The sequence below is a fragment of the Fusarium graminearum genome, chromosome 4 (assembly GCF_000240135.3).
Source record: "Fusarium graminearum PH-1 chromosome 4, whole genome shotgun sequence".
NCBI lineage: Eukaryota > Fungi > Ascomycota > Sordariomycetes > Hypocreales > Nectriaceae > Fusarium > Fusarium graminearum.
Window position 1 is genome coordinate 6,838,438 of NC_026477.1, and position 21,279 is coordinate 6,859,716.

The following is a 21,279-nucleotide window of genomic DNA, read 5'->3' on the forward strand; positions in this document are numbered from 1 at the left end:
TCTGTACTCATCAGGCAGTGGACTTTTATCCTTCAGCTCTCGCTTATAAGATCTTTTTATCTTAATCTAGACATTCTTGCATAACAAACACGATGGGTACGGTTGGTATGTTTAGTTACCAGCCACAAACGGACTTTGGGCGTATTCGAATGCGAACAAAAAGCAAATCTGCCTCAGTGACAGCCTTGATCCACAACAAAAACAGGGGTTGAGCCAATCAAATACGCTATCTTAGGCATGCTGCAATGGTGCAGCGAGCTTAACGTCGCTAAGCTTATTACGCTGATACCACCCATGCCAAGCAGGGTCCTTTTATGTCACCGATCCATGTTCTGTTTATCATCAATTCGGTAGGTAGAGAGTTCAGCCCAGGCTGTGTGCAGTCTCTGACTGTTGCCCTGTGACTGACAAATAACTTGTAGCGGGCATTCGATCAACAGCCCAAGCCACAACGATATGGCAAAAGTCAAAGTCAAAGCACTAATTCGGCGGTCAACTAAATCGTTTTTGGAATGTCATGGCTCCCTGTCTGTGCCTCAATCTATTCGGTTCAGCTCGTCAGCCCAACCGTTCTAGTTTCTGTACTAATCCAGTTTTTAATTCTACTTGTCTGTTGTTTATAAAGATGCCAGTCTGTCTGCTCCAATTCTCTATTCAGTCAGATCCTCTTTTGTTAACGAATTACCCAAAACGGCCACTCTCACCCACTGGGTGACCTCATCAACAGCTAAGCCAAGACTTGACTCGGCCTGTTTGTTACCGGTCGATCACCTAATCCTTCTGGAAACACAACACTGGGACTACATCATCATCCACTGTCGCCCCCCTGTACTCAAGATCATCATTGATTTTTAGTAGTCCTGTGATCTTCTGTGCCTCCGTCATAAAGACATAGCATAACGCCTTGTGGATCCCCTGCACAAACCATCAGCCCCCCGTCATCAATCTTACTCTCAGTCTCGGGTATTAAACCTTGGAACTGCCCACTTTGAAATCGCCCTCTCAAATTACCCCAAACTCAATCAAACTCAAGACTCTTTTTTTTGCTTCTTGTCAACGTTTGGTTCTAGAATTGATACTTTGTTCAATTACATTTCATATACACGGCAACCTTTTTGGATATATCAATCTACTCAAGCAACAACCTACAAAATGAGACCCGATCTCGCAGTCGTGTTATTCACCCTCTTCTCCTCGGCGGTCGCATCGGCCATCGACGGTCCCCTTCACATCAAGCGCGTCGATTCCGCACCCAGCGCCGACGAGCACGACCTGTATAAGCGTCGTGGCGGCGGTGGAGGAGGTGGACGCGGAGGCAGTAGCGGTGGCAGCCGAGGCGGAAGCAGTGGAAGCAGAGGTGGGAGCTCCAGCAGCGGTAGCCGTGGCGGTTCAAGCGGCGGCTCCAGCGGCGGTTCCAGCCGTGGAAGTTCATCAGGCTCATCTCGTCCAGGTTCAGGTTCAGGTTCAAGCAGTGGACGCACACCCGCTCGCGGTCCCCAGCCCAGCTACGCCGGCGGCCGATATGCAGGCGGCGCATCAAGACCCTACTCGTCCGGTAGCAACAGTCCCAGTGGTATCAAGCCCGCCCTTATAGGTGCTGGTGTCGGTGGTGCTGCCGCCCTTGCCTTCTGGCCTGGTTTGTGGCTGGGCGGCGCATACTTGTACCACTACCCCAATTCGTACCGGTACTACAACGAGTCAAGTGAGGAGGATGAGGATCGCCCTATTCTTTGCGCGTGCTCAAGGGAGGCTTCGTGTGGATGCGATCAGGACGACAACGTCAACAACACTGCGCTCTACGATGAACTCATCGGAAACGGTAGCTACGAGCACCTCAACAAGTCGATTGTCGATGTCGCCGAGGTCAACGGCACTACAACCATCCTCATCAACGGAACTCTTCCCAAAGACACTGCCCTTCCCTCAGAAGGCAGTTCCTCAGGAGACAGTGATAGTGCTGCTGCCCGAGCTATGATCGAAGCAATGGGCTACTGGCCCGCAGCAGCAGCCGTCCTAGCCGCCGTTCTCGTCGCCTAAGCAGACGGCAATTATGTGTGTATATTCTTCTTGTATGCTTACGACTTTACATGTTTACGACTCCTTTGGTGGAGGATAATGAGTTAAAATTGGTATCTACGGCGTTTCTTCTCATGGCAGCTCGATACCCTTTGGAAATTGGGTGGACTTTTTGTGTAATTTTTCAGTTTTTCACTAGAGAGCGATTCATAACATTTGCTCGTTCTATCACATTATCTTACCACATGCCTGATTAGAAATAAAAGTGGTCATAATGTTCTACACTGCATGGTTTTGTAATTGTGATTTGCTGCTACGCCCCCCTTGCTCTCATTTTACCTCCAATTACAGCATATATCTGACCACAAGTGTCATGCAATATTACGGCTCAACTGAACTAGCATTGACACGATATCTATCTGTATGGTGCCACGATGTCAAAGGTGACGATAAACCATTCAATCGTCAAAACAATCGTCGTGATATCGAATTGGGGGCCAAAAGGTCTGCATGTAGAGGAATGCTGATCGCTGCAAGGACAAGACCCAATTAGGAATTGGCCGTACGATTGCATAACTGTATCATGCGTCATCGAGTGTTATATGTGACATGATCCAGACTGTTAGTTCGCATATCCTGGTTATGCATGTTTTGCTTAGGGTCGCTCCATCATCACCACTTGTGGAAAGGATTTGCTTGACAAAAGATGCAGGACTTAAAGCTCGTGAATGTTTCACCATGCGGTAAGACTACGCGATGATGCATGCTGGAAGCAGCGTCTGCCAAGTTTTGCGGCTAATGGAACGTGGTTGGTCTAGGTGCTGTGGTGCAAAACGGTCAACGTGCATAAATTTGTTGTTCAATATGTCGCGTTCAAGTGGTGGCATATTGATGATACTGTCACTAACAAGTTGAATGCCAAGGTTCGGTTGTGGACATATCGAGATCGAGATCGAGATGTACAGCTCAGCTACACAAGGCTTGCTCTTCAATATTGCAATTCTAGACATGATGCCTCAATAAGATACTGATATTTACACTCTAATTATTCCATCCCTTTTCTATATACTCAAGTCTAATTAATAAACTCTATACTCTATACCCAACCCAATACAAATACATTTTTACCAAAGCACAACATCTGATCACTTACTCCTTCTTCCCCTTGTTCTTCTTAGGCACCCTCACGACCCAGTAGATAGCAAACGCCGCCGCAATGTTAAACACACAGTAAACCCACAAGAACCCAAAGTCCCTCCAGCGATTATCGTAGCTCATGCTCTTGCTCTCAAGAAATCGGTTGGTGCCCGAGATCTTGCAGTACTGGCACTCGCTTGTTGTACCACTGACGATATAGCCGCCTACTTCTGACAAGTAGGTCTTCATGTAGTCGCCGCACGTTGTACCGTTGGGGGCGGTGAAGGAGATGAATTCGTTGGTCTCACAGCCTGCATCCGCGTTGGCCATTGATGTACCCATAAGACCTTCGACAACGTAGGTGAAGGGTGAGGCGCGGTTCATGAAGATCCAGAAACCAGGGAGTTCTTCAGGTGTGGCGAGAATACTGGTGAAGAGTTAGTTATGATCGCTACTGCACAGTAAAGAGAGTTGGCGACCTACCCGCAGAAAGAAAACATCATGATCATGATCAAAGTGACAAGTCCGCCCGCAACTTCGGCAGTGTCAAATCCTGCAATGATCATGTGCGCAAACGTGCTGGTGAACATGAAAAACATCCACACAAAGAGGAAAACAGTCGCGTTGCGAGAATTCGCTGCATCAGTCGCATAGCCATTGCGGTACAGTCCAGTGGGGAAGTACCAGCAGATGAACGAGAGCACAGCCATGATCTATTCCACTGTTAGTAAATTCCTCTTGTGGCTATCAGGACTCATTCTTACCGAGTTCCATACTGCTTCGACCAAGATGGTGGAAACCATAAATGCCTTCCAAGAGTACGTTTTTGATGGGCGTTCGCGGGCTTCGTACATTGTACGTTGAGCAACGTAGTCTGGAAGCATCTGCTGGACGACTTGGGTGAAGATGGTGAGGAAGACGAGAATGCCAAACATCTGGTTCTGAAGACCCCGTTCAGTGTTCTGTCCATTCAGAAACGAGAGACCAATGAAGAGTGACTGTTGGCGTTAGTATATACTCTGATCCATGTACTAGGGAATACTCACTGCACCGGCAGACAGGATGACCTTGGAGTAGATGTATCCAGGACTTCTCCAGTACTGCTGAAACAACCGCTTGGTGACCTGCGTGTACTGCACATAAGACGTAGCAGCAAACTCGTTGTACTCCGTTCCATCGTCCTGCTCAGCGTGAGAGCTTCCTTGCCCTGCTAGTCTCTCAAGCTCCTGCTGAACAAGTTCGTGTTCTTGGGAACTCCTCCAAACCTCAGGCCAGTCGATCTCCGTGTGAGCGCCAGGGGCAGCACCAATAACCTCGAGCATGTACTCGGCGGGGTTGACTCCTGCTGGACACTTGGGTCCGCCATTGCGAGCAAAATAATCCACAAGAACCCTTGAGTTCTTACCAATGTCGCCGAAGTAGATGGTCTTACCACGAGATAACAAGAGAAGTCGATCGAAGCGTTGGAACAGCATGGCCGAAGGTTGATGAATTGTGCAGAGAATAGCCTGTCCGTTGTTGGTGAGCTTCTGCATCAAGTTGCAGATAGACCAAGATGTCTGACTATCCAGTCCGGACGTAGGCTCATCCAAGAACAAAAGCAACTGTGGTCGTGCCGCTAATTCAACGCCGATGGTAAGCCGTTTTCGTTGTTCCACGTTGAGACCCTCGCCTGGCACGCCGATAATAGCGTCAGAGTACTCTTCCATGTCGAGAAGGCCGATCACAGTATCCACATAGTCGCGCTTTTCCTGGCGAGTATACTTGGCTGGCTGTCGAAGAAGAGCGCTGAAATTGACGGCTTCGCGGACTGTTTGGGTGTGGACATGCAAGTCTTGCTGTTGAACATAGCCTGTTTTCCGTTGGAAGGATTCATCGCGTAGTTTTCCGTCGACGAGCATCTCGCCTGTCACAACGCCCATAGTGACTCGACTGGCGAGGACATCCAACAATGTCGTCTTGCCGGCGCCTGAAGATCCCTGCTATTTGTCAGTGACTGTGAACTTATAGTCAAGTTGAGACTTACCATCAGCGCGGTGAGAGTTCCCGGCTTAACCCAACCATCGACATGGTCCAAGATACGACGCGTCTCTCCCTTGATCTTGACATCGTAGCAGACATTCTTCCAATGGAAAACAGAAGTCTGCTCCTCCACATCCGTAACCTCCTCGGTGGCTTCATTGCCGCTTGCGAGCTGAGTACCACCAGTACTTCCTGCTTCCTCGTCACTCTTGCCCTTTCCAGCGTGTTTCTTCATCTCCTTGCGCGTAAACACGAGAACTTCGCCCTTGGAACGTTCAGAGGCGATGGTCTCGGTAGCGATCAAGTGCAGACCCATAAACAGAATCGAGAAAGCAATGACAACTGCAAAGTTGCGCCACTTGTGGGAGTCGAGGTACCCGTACGCTGTAGAAAGGTAGGCAGATCCTCGAACAAAGTCCTCTCCTGGGACAGAACCTTGTACTGCACAGGCTTGCGAGAATCGCGAGATGTCGGAGTACTCAGGACCGCTGGGCACAAAGTTGGAGCAGGGGTAACTTTGCCCTCCGAACTCGTTGATGAAGAGACTCTCGAGGCCATAGAAGGTCGGGTTGATCCAGCGTAACCAGCCGATCCAAACAGGCATATACTGCGGTGGGATAGCATAGCCTGTATAAAGGGCAATGACAAGGAGCATAATGGATGCACGAGCGAGCGCCGCGGCGATGGTCTTGGTGAGGGATGCGATGAGTCGAAAAAGCATGGAGAAATTCAACGCCGTCACGAAAGATACCAAAAGGAAGAAGAAGTAGTGTCCAGCGTCCCGGCGAAGGTTGCCCATAAAGTACATGGTCGTGTTCATCATGATGGTATTGAAGATCTTGTATGGCAGATCAACCAACATGGACGAAAGAGCCTCTGCACTCGGATGGTACAGAGCATAACGGGCGTGCTTCTCGACAATGTTGCGCTTGGCGTAGAGTGTCATAATCTCCAAGACGTTGTTGTAGGCGTTCATCAAAAGAATAAAGAAGATAAATAAGCCACGCTTCATGAGCGCGTCTGTAGTCTCTGGTAGGTTGTAGAAGATACTTCCGATGACAAGAGACTCGACAAGATTGCAGAGTAAAAGAGTTACCGTTACACTGGGATCGGCTTTGAGCATGACCCAGCTTCGTCCCAAGGTGAGACTCATCTGCTCCATGTAGGATAGGGTAAATGGCGACTTGACACGCTGAGACTTGGACTGGTCTCGCTTCCTGGAATCGACAAAATTTTCGTAGTGTTCGCCGCCGAAAGGATGTCGTTGAATATAGTCGTCCACTTCAGTCAATAGAGTCTGGCGATGGATACTGTCTTTCCAAGCTTGTGCGAACTCGTCTGGAGATCTGGGCGCTTTTCCTTCGAAACCGGGTCGGATGATTCGTTCTTGATGACTCGTCATGGAAGTGAGGAAGTCGGCTGTAGTTTGTTGTTCAGGGCAGATAAAGCCAAGTCTTTCAAAGTATGCCTTGGCCTCTCCTGTCCTGCCAAAGAAGATCTGTCTTCCTTGGTACAGTACGAGGACTTTGTCGAATATCTAGAGATGTTAGTTCAAGTTCATGCTTATATTCGTGGTACTGACCTCGTAAGCATCCTGAGACGCTTGGTAGATGGCAACAGCAGAAGTGCAGCCCATCACATCAGCCTGTGTCCTCAAAGTACGACAAAATTCCAACGCATTAGCACTATCAAGGCCTCTTGTGCTATTATCCCAGCATTGAAGCGGCGAATAGCTCAAAGCTGCCTCAGCAATCGTCACACGCTTCCTCTCACCTCCACTAACGCCTCTCACAAAGTCATCCCCCACCCGCGTATTCTTGGTATGTGAGATACCAAACATAGCCATTGTTACATCTCGTAGATGCTCTGCATATTCGCGTCGACCAATGCCTTCAGGGATATTCTTTGGACAACGCGCACGGGCTGCAAAGTAAAGTGTATCACCTACTGTGAGATGGGCAAAGTGATGGTCGACTTCGGCTGTATATATCGCTTCGCCTCGGAAAGCCGTTCGCATTTCTTCGGGTCGAATACCAGAATAGTTGATCTCAGAGCCGTTGTCGATGTGAAACCCGTGCGTGTCTCCAGCAATAGTCTTGAGAAAGGTTGAACAGCCCGAACCAGGAGGACCAAGCACAGCCAGCATCTCACCACTTTGCACAACACCTTCGAGGTTCTGTAAGATGTCAACTCGTCTTTGCTTGTCGTGAAGCAATTTCTTCACCAATGTTCCAGCTTCAAGAAAGACATTGCCAACGCTCTTCTGGAAATCGGTATCTGAACCAAAACCGAACACGTTCAAGTTTCTGAAGGCAACACCAGTCGTCCGTGGAGGGTTACCTTCAGATGTATCGGTCCTCAGCTGGTAAAATGCCTTGGCCCATTTCTTAGCGTTAAAGATTGGGCTGCTTGGGTTCAACGGTCCATCTGCTTGAGGAAACAGAGTTCCTGGTGCTGCTGTCGACCTTTTTGTGAGTTGGCGAGCAAGTTGCATTACATTTTCGTTGTGTACATCTGGTTCCCCTTCGCTCATAGGGATCTCGGTGTTTCCATCAATGTTCTTTTCGGTGCAAACGTTGGTAGAACATGCCGAGCCGTTGTTGTTGTGGTAGAGTGGCTTGGGGGTACTAGCCCCAGAGTTGAACTGGCAGCTAGAAGACATTGTATAAATTATATGGATCGCTTATAAAAAGAAGGGCAAATTAAGTGTAGTAAAAGCCATGAGAAAGAAAGACTGTAAGTCAGTTGTATGTACTGGATGGATGACTTGCTTGAAACATCATTCTTGAGTTCCATGATGGCAGTATTTAAATCCAAGAACAAAGAAAGTTTGTAAACGTATACCCGTATCCAGATAGTTCAGCCCCATACCGGTAGTCTGGGCGTTTCCACTGTCGAGATGGATTGTGGACCGTTGAAGCTATTCGGACTTTGGAGGACCGAATGTCCTGGTGTTTGATCAACTCCACACTCGGACTTTCGGACTTATCTTCTCTCAGAATTACTAGACTAGGTTAAACAAGTGCCGTCCCCTGTATCCGTAGGTAGTCATCGAGTCTAATCCCCAGAACCTGGACAATGGCAACACAGAGATCCAGTTCCTGCATTTTCCATCAATGATCCCCTGTGGCTTGAGCACGGCCGTTAATTGTCGTATTGTTCTTTCTGAAACTTAATTTTTACGTATCATCTCTAGTTTCCCCATGCATCATTGATCTTCAGTGTGGGGTTAGATAATACCGAAACTCCGCCGCCCCCTTCAAATCAATCTCTCTTGTTACCATCTCTACTACTACTTCATCGGATCGCCCTCGGACTTTTATCAGCTCGAAACATTTGAGGCTCTACGGGACCATGTCGAGCACCAGTGGAAACGGCACGGATCAACTAAACCGTCTTTCTGTAAGCTTATTAGTCAAACGCCAATAATATGTCTTTCTAACCCGACTCCAAGTGTGCAAGATGCAAAGAACGAAAGGTCCGGTGTAATCGGGTTATGCCACAATGCGCTCGATGCAAAAGTCAGGACCAGGAATGTGTGTATCCTATTCGGGCGAAAAGGAGGTCCATACGCCCATTGATCGACCCAGCCCTGTAAGCGCCTCCAACCCATTCATTGAGAATTGGCCATTGATTGTATCCTTTAGATCATCAGACAGTCCAAATGCCGCTCTGACTACCATCCTTGATCGCTTACAACGCCTTGAGGCGCGAACCGTTGCTAGTGGCTCTCAAGCCAATGGCAATATACCAACTCCCTCTATTGGTGGCTCTGAAGCCTCTCAGTCACCAGTTGCTTTCAGCACCACCAACGGCTATGCATCCAGTATATTGGCACCTCGCAATGCTGGCCAGGAGATGGACGCCATGACTGTCTTGAAGGATGCAGTCGATCGTGTCCAAGAGTTAAGAAAGCGTTCTTTTGGTTCCAGTGTCATAACAAAGTCGATAGACATCCCGACAGACCTGGCCAAGACCTGGGTCGCAAGTAAGTACTGTAGCTATTGCTCAAGTCATTTCTCTTCTAATCCTTTAAGACTTCTTCAAGTATATGCCTGCTTGGATGTTTGTTAGCTTTGTCGACAGGCGTGTCCTCGACCTACTACCTGACATCATTAATCTACCGCACATCCATGTCGATCCAGTTATGCTCGTCATATACTACAGCATCATGTATCATGGATGCAGTCTCAAAGCCAGCAATACAACTTCACTCGATAGCATTAGTTATATGAACGCTAGCTACCTCGGATGTCTCCGCGCAGTACCGAGCTGGGAACAGGAAGCGACAGGTACTATAACAGATTTAATTGCCGCGCTTTACGTAGTAAGTTCAACCCTATGGCCACACTTGTGTACCCTCATCTCACATCTCCAGAGTCGTGTAGCTGCCGATTTCTTCGACTATGATATTGCATGGAGGGCATTCAAGTACGCATGCGAATATTGCCAGGTTCTCAACCTGCACAAGCTAGACTCGGACGAGTCAAACTCTTTTCTCAGTGAAGCCACGTGCGACAACGAGAGGAGAGGGTTCTGGGAGGTTATCCAGATTGACCTCTTTTACCGACTCATTCTCAACACGCCTCCAGTCATCACCAACAACCCATGGAAGGTCAATCTGCCATGGCTAGATCTCGACTCGGGAACTGTCCCGCATGGTATGCAGACGATTGCATTTCTGGCAAGTTCACGAGTCAGTCTTGTCATCGCTCGATTTTTCGCCATGCTGGATGACCCGACCAACGCTACAAAGACTGAAATAGTAGCAAAGACGGAGGCTCTTTGTCGTGAGATGCAAGAAATTTTCGCTGAGTGGCAGCTGGTAAGATACCTCGATATGCGATCAAAGACGCAGGTTTGCTAACTTGATCATGACAGACTGAATGGTTGAATGCTGCTCAAGACAATGAACAAGACATTTGGGTAGTAGCAGATGTCATACTAACAGGCTACACATCCATCATCTACATGTTTCGCAAGATGGCTCTCCTCAACTCCGATTCTCCCAGGCCACCGACAACAGACTTGGACATTCCTGACTCTCCTATTGTCGAGGACGCTGCCCGACGCCTCATCGCCACGCTCAACCGCTTACTAGACATTTGCCCTTACGGAGTGACAATGACATCCTTGTTTGGCGCATACCGATGTTTCGTCGCTTTCGCTTATCTGGCTAATACTATACTGCGGGCAGAAGACCCTCGACAGTACATGGCAGATATTGAAGCACTTGAGCAATTAAGCGATACATCGACTGAACTCTGTAGAGGTAATAGGGATGTTGTGCCTTTGGTCAAGGCAATGCAGAGTATTACGGAGGAAATACGCAAGAAGCTGTAAAATATACTTCAGGATGATTTTCTTGGTCTTTTCACATAGCTTAATATTCTAATGGAGCGGTTTTGAAGCAGCTATCAAAACAAAGATACATCAAGCCCATAACAACATCGTTCAAAGTCAGGTTCCTCCTAGCCAACTAACAATATAGACGGATATCAACTCCTTATCCGAAACTACGGTCTCCCAGGGAAATCACCTTTAGCGGCATATTCCTTGGCTAGCTGATAAACTTTTGACTCAAGCTCACTCCACGGAACAGTCGGTCCATTGGCAAAAGTTTCCTCTTGTCCTGCATGATTCTGGCATACTTTATTCTGACGGTACACCCACGCCTCACGAACTTGCTGCACCTCGTTGCAGTTGGCAATGTGCTTGAGACGGTGTTGGTGGCAGTGTTCTTTGAGACCAAGTGTGAAGCAGTTGCAATTGAAGAGGAAAATGTCCCATTTGCACATGATGGCAGTTTCTTGTTTTGATATGTGATAGAAGAGAAGAATGTTGAATATCTGGTAGGGTTCAAGTTGAGTTTGATACAGGTTTGGATTTGAATTTGAATTCAATATTCGATATTCGATATCTGTGTAGTCGAAGAGGAATTTTACATGGGTTCATCCAGTCCTGTTTATACTTCTTCAGATCCCCAGGGTTATCATGTTTGTTTCAAGCTCATATGTGCTTCACATTGCACGATATTGTGGTTTGCTACTAGGCACGTGTAAGACAGATAAGTTTGTTCACTTTGATATCTTTGGCGGCAAGCTCTTATCTCTTGAGCGGTAGTTTCTTCCAGAAGTCTTCATACAACGTTTCTTAGGCCTTTATTAAGGTTTCATCTCTGAAATGTTTGGCCTCGTTTGATCTAACGGCGCGTGATGTATCAGTGGGAAGAGTTTCGCCGTCGTAGTCAGAATGGACCATTCGAACAACAACTGTTTGATGATTGAGGTCCCGTTACAGGAGAACCTTTGAGCTGATTGCTTCTTGTTTCACTGCACATCTTGAACCAGACTGCTTCTCTAGAAGATTCAAGACGGGTGTTTTATACACAAGCTGCATCAGAAGAATGGACGTATCGAACACACGTTGTGAACCGCTTACCCTAAATTAAGCTTACCAGCAATGTCTGTTTCCTAGCAATTGCGTTTGACTCCAGACTTTGGATGAAGGTTTCTTTACCAGCTAAATAATGATCAATTGATTCAATCAACAATTAATTATCTCTACCAAAATGATATATAAATGCAGAGTGCTAGCTAAAATGACAACGTATGTCGTGTCCCCACTTACAAGCCATGGAACGAGTGATAACCTCCCTATTTGAACCTTTTCAGGGGCTTCCCCTTGGAGCTTTACCCCCTGCAGTCAAGCTAAGCCCATGCCTCGGATCGGAGGAATGGTCCCTTTTTCTCAACACCACCAACCCCACGAAGGCCACGACATCTCCAATTTCTTGCCGCATCTTGCTTTTGACGCTCTTTTCATATTTTTGTGCGCCTCGTCCATCATCTTACTTCGCTTCAATCCCTCGTCCTCTATTCGACTTACTTCAACCCCGCCATGACCTAAGCAGTCCGTCGCATTGATTCCCCCCAAAAACCACCGCCATCATGGGTGCTTTAGCTTTCTTGAGCAAGCTCTACGACCATGACACCCTCGACACCCGCTTTACCACGTCCTCTTCCACTCCCTACCAGAACGTTATCGAGGCCCGATCCGACCCCAGTATAAAGAAGGATTCTGCCGCCAAAGAGCGCAGTCGAGCGCAACCGTCGAAATGGAACACCCCCGAGTTCTACCTCTACTACCTTGTCATTATTCTTGTCATCCCGTACATGTTCTGGATCACATATGATGTTTCGCGAGGTATGGAGCTTACTTCTTGACTCTGCGACTTTAACTAATATCCCACAGAAACCGACCCTCGCTATCCCAAGTTCAAGAGATGGCTGTCCCCTGGCTGGATTCCAGGACGCCAGATTGACATTTCCGATTCGCAGTACGGAACCTTTCGCGAGAACATGCCTTATATGGGCTCCCTCCTCATCTTCCACCCGCTGCTGAGGAAAGCTTGGAACAAGTTCAACCCGATCCCCGAGAGAAGCCAGGGAGGGCGTCAACGACTCGACCAACGAGCATCCTTCGATTTCCTCTTCGCATTCATATTCTTGTTCGCTCTACACGGTCTATCGGCCTTTAAGATCTTTTTTATCCTCTGGGTCAACTTCCAGCTGGCGACCAAGCTTCCACGACGATATGTCCCCGCTGCTACCTGGATCTTCAACATTGCGGTTCTGTTTGCCAACGAATTGACCGAGGGATGGAGATTCCGTGTCCTATTTAGTTACATCTCACCCCCAGTCATGGGCTTGTATAAGAACAAGATGAGACTGCTAAACTCTGACCTGATGAACTTTGGAGCTAGAATTGACAGCACATTCCAAGGCATCCTGGCACGATGGGAGGTTCTCTTCAATATCACCATTCTACGCCTCATCAGCTTCAACCTGGACTACTACTGGAGTATCGACCGCGGTAACTCTAATGCGCTCGAGGTAAGTCATTTTATTATTTTAGGTGGGACTTATTTCTGATCGTGCTCTGATGCTTAAAGAAGAAGCAACTGGACCCAGCAAACCTCTCAGAAAGAGACCGTGTCAGCATATCCGCCGAACCCCGAGACTTCAGCTTCCGCAATTACGTGGGCTATGCCATTTATGGGCCCCTTTACTTGGCGGGACCCATTGTCACGTTCAACGATTACATCTCGCAATCAAAGTACCGATCTGCCAGCATTGAGACAAACCGAACTATTCGCTACGGTATTCGTTTCCTCTTGGTGCTGCTGTCCATGGAGGTGATTCTGCACTACGACTGGGTGGGCGCAATCAGCAAGGGAAAGCCTGATTGGAGTTCTTACACGGCAGCACAGCTATCTATGCTGTCATTCATGAACCTCCACATCATCTGGCTCAAGCTCCTGCTCCCCTGGCGAATGTTCCGACTTTGGTCATTGGTCGACGGAATTGACCCGCCTGAAAACATGGTCCGTTGTGTAAGCAACAACTACAGCACACAGCTCTTCTGGCGAGCATGGCACCGCTCGTACAACCGGTGGTTGATCAGGTACATCTACATTCCGCTCGGCGGCTCGTCGTTCCGCAACTGGCGAACCACTGCGCGATCTATCTTGACCTTCCTCATTGTGTTTACGTTCGTGGCACTGTGGCACGACATCCAGCTGCGTCTGCTGATTTGGGGCTGGTTGATTGTGTTGTTCATGGTACCTGAATGGACTGCTGCCGCCTTGTTTCCCAAGAGCAAGTGGGAGGACCGACCAACAGCGTACCGCATGCTGTGCTGTGTCGGAAGCGTGGGTAACGTTCTCATGATGATTTCGGCCAATTTGGTTGGCTTTGCTGTTGGACTGGATGGATTGCAAAGCATCATTCAGAGCATATTGCATGACTGGTCAGGTACGTTTTAATCACCAAGAGTTGTCATGAGAGGATAAAACTAACATTTTCAGGCTTTATCTTCCTTGTTACAGCCTGCTCTTGTCTGTTTGTTGGTATTCAGGTCATGTTTGAGATTCGTGAATCTGAAAAGCGACGTGGGATTTTGGTCAAGTGTTAAAAGGAGCTGGTGTGGCAGTATGGCAGCTGTCACAGTTACAAAAAGGAATGTACATATACTGTGATATCGTTACAGGGATGAAACTTTAGATGAAGATCATATGCATGGTCACGTAGCATGAAACGTCCAGCTTGACAATAACAAAGGTTGTTGCTTGCAGGCTTGTGCCCTAAAAAAGATTATTTTTCCATTAGTGATTAATTAACCAAATCTAAATTTTGACTCATCCTCCTTCAAAGGGTATCTCTCATCCAGCATAACAAAAAAATGCCCGTTCACAACGTTCCGTGCATTACACTTCAACGCATCCTAATTACCTCCCGTTACAAAAAAGACAACTTTAGTAAACTCTGTCCTGAGCCTCTGGATTGTTTCCAATAGAGTGCTTGTTACCAGCTAGCTCAATATCATTGTTGTCAGCAGGCTGGCTAGCAAACTTGCCATCCATACCGAGCTTGGTCTCCGTCAACCAACGGCGGGCCCAGATGATGCACCAGACGATGCAGAAAATGATGACGATCCCGACCGCTATGCCGATGATGTATCCTGCAACAATGCCTCGTCCGCCAACATCCTGGTAGTCGAGGAAGTTATAAACATAGAACCCTTGCGTCGCATGCGTGAGATAGGCGAGAGCGAGGTAGAGTGCGAGAATGAAGATCAACCACGCAATATGCACCCACTGCGGGGGGTTCGTTCGAGGAACAACGATTTCGAAGAGGGCGAACAGACTGTTCAAGCCGTGCTGACTGATATTGCTCCAGGCGTTGAACTCGACAGGGAACCAAGGGCCCTTATACAAAACAACCCAGTATACGATCGTGACGAGGAACGGGTACGTGGTAACAGTCGAGTAGAAGAGCGCATGGAGCGCCTTTAACGGTCGTGGGAAACTATCGAGCAGTGATCGTCCTCGGATCGCATAGGTGACGGTATGCAGCGCGGCGACGGCGAAGTAGAAAGCGATGCCCCAGTACGTCAGGATGGTGAAGTAGCTAAACGACCTGCCAACGTCCCTACAGCCGCCAAGATCGTCGTGGGAGCATGTCCAGCCGATGATGAAGAATCGCGTAACGAAAGCGTAGACGCTGATGAGCGCGCGAGCGGCGAAGAGCAGCCAGGGATTCAACAGCCAGCTCGTCTCGAAGCGATTCGACGGATCCCAGAGATCGCTACCAAACCGAAAGGGGTTTTTCGGAGCCATGTTCTTTTTGTCTTATCGGTCTTGGTTTTTCTCGAACAAGGTGGAAATGAAGGGATCGAGTTGGACGGGATACAACGACGTGAAAAGAGAGATGAGAACGGCACAGGGCCCTGTTCAATTGTGTTTAGGGGACCCTGTTTGCTTTCTCAGCCTGTTGCGTTGGCGAAAATAGTTGGCGCTTTATTAGAGGTCGTTAGCAAGCTCTCCCAGCGACGTGGCTCAGATGATGGACGTTTTGCCTGATTGGGCAGTATCGCCATGGAAAGCTTCGTCTGTAAAACAAATTAAGGGTAGGAAATTTTGAGATGACGACAATTTAATAATGTTTGAGCTATATACCTCGAGGTTTTTAATCAATTGACTTTGAGACACCTTCTATTTCCAGGTTTTTACCCGCCTGACTTGATGACAAGAACATGACTTACATGGCGCAGCTCCAAGTCTGGTGGCTTGACTCTCTCAGCCGATAATTGAAGATTGAAGCTATGGGTAACAGAAAAGATGGCCTCTCAGCTTTAGGCTACGGAAATAAATAGCCTAAAAAGTCCAATTAGTATAGCATAAACTGACCTACTAATTTCGTCTCCTGTTCTCCTGGCACCCAACTTTTCTGATGCCCTGAGGTAGCCAAGAAGTAAGCAGATGAACAACTAAATTGTGCCCAAAATAGTTCAATCTTGTCTTTTATGAACGGGATATCTCTCATCTTACTCGGTACTTCTAGACCCTGAACGATACCTGACACTCCACTTGTTGATGGATACTTGAGCGATGTGACGATAGAAAGAATATTTGGAATCTCAACGTGGGATTATTTTGTGGTAGTTCTGATAATTAGTTAGTCTAGCTTGTTGGTCAAGATATTCAGAGTGCGACACTGCCTGGGCGGAAGCAGCCGTACCCGGGATCAAGGTGTCTAAGAGTCTTCTGACAACGGACAGTGCTTTAGCGCCTGCCATTGAACTCTATTACACTGCCGAAGTGAGGACAAGAGGTGCTCCGTAGTGGGTGGAAGGGTAATCTTGACACGACCCATGATGGTTAATCCCTGATCCTGAACAGTTGAGTAAGTGGCCTGTCCTTGGGTGTATTAAAGGATATTACATCTGTAGATGAGAGGCTGAAGGGAATGTCGGTCAACGACAACGCCTTATTAGCCTTAACCAAGTCCAAGTTTGACATTGATGAGTGGGACGGGATACTAATTCCCGAAAGTCCACAGATGCTAACTTTAGACTGTACATGACTTGGTGGAATGAGCCACATGTATCCGTTATGGACCCAGCCCAGCCGTGGAGTCTCAACTTGTCTAAGACATGACTTTCAACATTCCTCTAGTTAGCTGCAACAAGCAGAGAAATCGACAACTGTGTTTCTCACAGATGAGACAGCATTACCCAATGGAAGTGCCTTACAGCTATCGGATCGCAAGTCGTGGTAAACCAGTTACCACTTGCGCCGTCAACGTAACACAAAACGTGGACTCCCCCTGAACTAGAATCGGCTCCGTTCTTTGTGGATGTACTGTAATGCCGCGCAAGGTCAACGACTGTGCAATTTCAAAGTCTGCATCTGCGCAGGTCCTTCGGGCGCTTGTCACCAATAGACAGGAAGCTAGTTCTGATCGACTTGGCAGGATGGCGACATTATCGATAGGGCGAAGCGCGGCAAGCTACGAATATCGAGAAATATGTAAATGCATCTCAATGGGTCCTGTCTTGCTGTCTTTGCATTGTGGAATTGATTGGTCCGTCATTGTTCGTAGTGACTGACTTTTAAGCCATGGCCGTTGAAAGACGCGCCAAGAAGCCATAGCCTTGGTGAAAAAGAGGAGTAAGGGATTCCAGGTCTAGAACCATTGATCGACGTTGAATTGGACTTGCTCGGTGTTGACCCAGGTTGCCCAACATATGCATGTCTTGTCTTTCTGATACAGATGCAGATGCAGCTGTTAGAGACGAGCAGCAGGCAATGAGACATTTCTCAAGTAGTCCATCCTGCTGAGACTGAAAGTGACTTTGAATTCCTGTCTTCTTCAGCGTGGCAATAAACATTCAGCACTATCGCTATTAGCCAGGTACAGAGTTAAGCCTCTCAAGCAGGTTCAATTAGCTTTGATAGCCGCCCATTCAAACCTAAATTAACAACAACAATTGACGCGACGACTCTATCCAACCAGGAAAATGCCACTCATTGGTCAATGGCGAATGATGTGCGATCGGAGGGCAATCAATTACTAAGTTACAGTAGCATTGAAAGATTCCACCGGCGAGCGAATCTTGCAGCGTTTAAGAAAAAATGAAATTCGAGAATGTCAAGCTCAGTCCACTAAAAGCTCAGCAAGGTCCAACAGTTAACCCCTACTCTACTTGTAGTGGGTCTGTTCGGGCTGGATGCAGGGGGCGGCGCGATGGTACCTGAACTTAGTGGTCGCGTTGCTCGCTACGCCAAGAGCCACCCCGTTGATTAATGGATGGGCCACTAGTGTTAGTGTCCTTGGGCAGTTTCTCAGGGGAGGGGCAGGGCAGAGACAGAGAGAGACACACGGTTGCAGAGTGCAGACAGCCCGCGCAATAGAAAGAATGACCTAGACAGGTCTTGCCGCTGCGACTGGGCAGGTAAGAAGGAGAAGGAGGCGAAGCACTTGAGGCAACCACGACCAATCCAATGCATCAGAAACCACAGACGACATCCAGATTTATGATACACTTGCACTATCTTACTCTTGACTCGCCAAAAGTCTTTATTCTTTCACCCTTTTCTTTTTCCCCCGTCGGTCTTGACTTGCATTCCCTACCTACCTACAACTGTCAACCTTTGCACGAGCATAATCCTCGCTACAGCGGATCCTTAATTACCTCTTTTAGTGGACTTAACCCCGGATTGTCATCCCGAACCAACAGCATCAATTACGCTTGTCTTCTTGGGCAGCCTATTTGTGGCCTTTCCTCCTCAACCTAGCCTGGCTACCTGGGTCCAGTCCAGTCCCTGATCTGATCAGCTGATGATCTCTCCCCTTTGCAGACCTTACCTACAGATAGTAGAGCTGCGACCTCTTCCAGCTCCCGCTCTCCCGCAGATCTCCAACTACTAAGCTTTGCGCTTCAACAGCGATCAACATCAACATCAACCACATCGAAATTACTCGCGATAACACCGTTGCTCCTCTTGATTAAACTTTGACGACTCGTATCTTTGTCTATGCTATGACTTATTCTGCTGCTTGAATTTCGGCTTTTGGCAGCGATCCCACGATGCGATAGATTCAGCCCCCTCCTTTGTCTCCAACTACTTCCACTCGTTCGCTCGATTCCTCACGCTGTACCACGTCGTCTCACGCGCATATTCGCCGAGTTCTCAATTAAAGTTGCACCGCAAATTCCGGCGCTTTTTCTATACGCCATAGAGCTTTCTAAAACCCCTTTAAGAGGCGTACCGTTTTTCGACTGCAACCACCCACGCCTGCCGCCTCCATGATGACCTCGGCCTTAAGGCCTTCGTCACAAGTGTCTATTTCGGGCAGTGGCACCGCCACCATGGCCACCAGCAGACTTCAGCCATTGACATATGACGGTGGTGATCTACGAATTGTTTTGGTACCAACCTCCGATGATGGCCACGACGCCTCAGAAAATGGCAATCTAGACTACGAAGTCGACCGACGATTTTCCTCCGACAGTTACAGGTCTTACAGAGCACCGGACCAATCCATCCCCACACATCCCATCCCATCTTTGCAGGATGCTTTCGCCGAATCTTTAGACGAGGTCACACGCGACGACAATGGGCCTGGGAAGCCGAAGTTAAGAGAGCTTGACGCACAAGGCCGTCGAGCGAAATTGCTAGAACAGGATCCCGAGGACGAACCATTTGATTCAGTATGGCGTTACCGACCGCGTCAACAACAACATGAGATGTACAAGCTCATCTCGCAAATTACTTTTGGAGTATACCTCCTACTTAACAGCTTGGCCGCCGATAATTCTCAGGTTGTGACCATCCTCCAAGGACACATCGATGAGGTAGACGAATTTCTCGAGGTGATGCTGGAGGACTTTGCGCAAGCTCATAAGGACCTGAGTGAGCGTATTGCCCATCTTCAACTTCCTATGGCCAACAGACAAGCTTTCGAGAACATGCTTGAAGATCGAGCATTCCGAGCAAAGATTCTTGCTGGAAATGTAAAGATTGACCATATTCTCGCCCGAACGAATGCCGTCATGAAGCAGTGGGATGACGATATTGATGCTGGACTTCGTTCCAGTGAGGCTTTCATGGAGTGGCTCAACGAACACAAGGACACCAGGTGGTCCGATGAAGATCCCGATCTCGAGAGCATTTATCGTGCGATGAAGGGCAACGCTGATGGATGGCTCAACACCTTTGACGACTTAAACAACCAGGCACAAGATTTGAACGGTTTGGTTATTAAACTCATGACGATCGTGGCTGAGATGGAGAAGACAGCTGGCGAGGTCAGCCGCAAGACCTGGGTAAGTCAAATCTCGCTTTGCAAAGCACTTATCTAACGTGAGAAGGCAACAATTCCTCCCTTTACTATTCCGACGAATCTACCAAAAACCGAAGATCAAACACGCATTTCTCTGCTCCCAACCAAGCCAAACACTAGATCCATGATGAGCGTGGCGCCCAGCATCCGCAGCTTCGACTCACGCGATGCCGATATCAATACCCTGAGTGATTTCCCTCTGCCGGGAGGCGCTCCCTTATTACTACCCACCACATACCACCGCGCCAGTTTCAAACCCTCACCGAATTTAAGTGCATCCTCTTCTTCTCCGCGACCCAATATCAGCTCCAGTGTATCGCCTTCATCTTCTGGGCCTAATCTCACCGCCAACACCTCTTCTTCTGGTGCGACTACTCCTAGGGCGTCTGTTGCGGATGACACAAAGCAAACAGACAAGGAGCCTGATGACAGCGATGCGCACAGCGGGTTTGACGATGGGCCATTGTATATCCTTCAACCCAAGGTTTACACGCCAAAAGCCACCTCACCTGCACTCATGCGTCCTGACACTCCCCCTTCTGACGATGAGACCAAACGACGAACGATCACACCTTCGATACATATTCCTTCACCTGAATCACTGGCCGAGGCTCATGACGAACGACCAACCCAAAGGCGAACACTCACTCAATCTGTTCAGGATGCTATGGGATTACACAAGCGGACTTCACTACGACAGCGTGTCTCACTGAAAAGAAGCCCTCCAGAATCTATCCAAATTCCCCCACGAAACTATGCAGAGGCGCAACCCAATCGTCAGTCCACTGCTAACACAGCACATCTCTCTATAAGACCACAGACAACAGAACATGCACATGGCTCTGGTCTAGAAGTTCAACAACCTCACAGACTACCCCGTGCTACATCTTATGCGGACTTTTCAGCTCCAAACCTTCCTCCTATCATGCCTTCACCTCACTCTGAATACCAACAGACATATCACCCCGTCCGTGCATCGCCTCATTCGCCATTACAGCAAAGACCTCACACTGCCGGTCCTGCTGATCAATATCACCCGTCGGGTTTCTTTCAAGGTCACCAACGTAATCAGCCCTCTCGAATGGGAGGTATGAGTACCCTCAGCAGCGTAACGTCGGCTACCAACGATGACGCTGCCACTGTGACCTCTCGGGCTACAACTCAGGCCGGAGGCAAACGACTAAAGAAGAAGAAGAGTGCATTCGGATGGCTTAAGAAGGCATTCAGCCTCGATGAAGATGAAAAGGCAGAGTATGAGGCACGCAAGGCTATGCAGTACCAAAACCAGTACTATGATGGTCAGAGTCCCAAGTTCCTGGACGGAAAGAGGCTTCGATAAAGCCCGATGAGCACTTCTGGATAAGAGGGCTTCCCACGCTGTTGGATAGATGGTCAAATGTGTTTGAATCGCACG

General features: G+C 48.3%; 8 protein-coding genes across 8 annotated transcripts; 5 read left to right on the plus strand and 3 right to left on the minus strand.

Annotated features, from left to right (window-relative positions):
• Positions 1-92: 92 nt before the first annotated feature.
• FGSG_13558 (uncharacterized protein) lies at positions 93-576 on the plus strand (the record flags this gene model as incomplete). The annotated part of the gene is made up of 3 exons (XM_011330122.1): positions 93-105; positions 206-350; positions 423-576. 3 exons carry the CDS (start codon positions 93-95, stop codon positions 574-576), a joined length of 312 nt encoding a protein of 103 aa, XP_011328424.1.
• Positions 577-1,027: 451 nt separating this feature from the next.
• Positions 1,028-2,227, plus strand: FGSG_09330 (uncharacterized protein). Its single transcript, XM_011330123.1, has one exon. The coding sequence runs from the start codon at positions 1,153-1,155 to the stop codon at positions 2,035-2,037; it is 885 nt and encodes a 294-aa protein (XP_011328425.1). The 5' UTR covers positions 1,028-1,152; the 3' UTR covers positions 2,038-2,227.
• A 938-nt stretch (positions 2,228-3,165) lies between these two features.
• FGSG_09329 (uncharacterized protein) lies at positions 3,166-7,837 on the minus strand (the record flags this gene model as incomplete). The annotated part of the gene is made up of 6 exons (XM_011330124.1): positions 3,166-3,580; positions 3,637-3,866; positions 3,918-4,151; positions 4,200-5,132; positions 5,180-6,712; positions 6,758-7,837. The coding sequence occupies 6 exons, from the start codon at positions 7,835-7,837 to the stop codon at positions 3,166-3,168; spliced, it is 4,425 nt and encodes a 1,474-aa protein (XP_011328426.1).
• Positions 7,838-8,679: 842 nt separating this feature from the next.
• On the plus strand, positions 8,680-10,518 carry FGSG_09328 (uncharacterized protein; the record flags this gene model as incomplete). The annotated part of the gene is made up of 4 exons (XM_011330125.1): positions 8,680-9,163; positions 9,213-9,502; positions 9,554-10,000; positions 10,057-10,518. The coding sequence occupies 4 exons, from the start codon at positions 8,680-8,682 to the stop codon at positions 10,516-10,518; spliced, it is 1,683 nt and encodes a 560-aa protein (XP_011328427.1).
• Positions 10,519-10,550: 32 nt separating this feature from the next.
• FGSG_13557 (uncharacterized protein) lies at positions 10,551-11,099 on the minus strand. The gene has a single exon (XM_011330126.1). The coding sequence runs from the start codon at positions 10,971-10,973 to the stop codon at positions 10,692-10,694; it is 282 nt and encodes a 93-aa protein (XP_011328428.1). The 5' UTR covers positions 10,974-11,099; the 3' UTR covers positions 10,551-10,691.
• A 1,026-nt stretch (positions 11,100-12,125) lies between these two features.
• On the plus strand, positions 12,126-14,151 carry FGSG_09327 (uncharacterized protein; the record flags this gene model as incomplete). The annotated part of the gene is made up of 4 exons (XM_011330127.1): positions 12,126-12,381; positions 12,430-13,070; positions 13,130-13,991; positions 14,045-14,151. 4 exons carry the CDS (start codon positions 12,126-12,128, stop codon positions 14,149-14,151), a joined length of 1,866 nt encoding a protein of 621 aa, XP_011328429.1.
• Positions 14,152-14,491: 340 nt separating this feature from the next.
• Positions 14,492-15,355, minus strand: FGSG_09326 (uncharacterized protein; the record flags this gene model as incomplete). Its single annotated transcript, XM_011330128.1, has 1 exon — positions 14,492-15,355. The coding sequence occupies one exon, from the start codon at positions 15,353-15,355 to the stop codon at positions 14,492-14,494; it is 864 nt and encodes a 287-aa protein (XP_011328430.1).
• Positions 15,356-18,891: 3,536 nt separating this feature from the next.
• On the plus strand, positions 18,892-21,204 carry FGSG_09325 (uncharacterized protein; the record flags this gene model as incomplete). The annotated part of the gene is made up of 2 exons (XM_011330129.1): positions 18,892-19,848; positions 19,894-21,204. 2 exons carry the CDS (start codon positions 18,892-18,894, stop codon positions 21,202-21,204), a joined length of 2,268 nt encoding a protein of 755 aa, XP_011328431.1.
• Between the last annotated feature and the right edge of the window lie 75 nt (positions 21,205-21,279).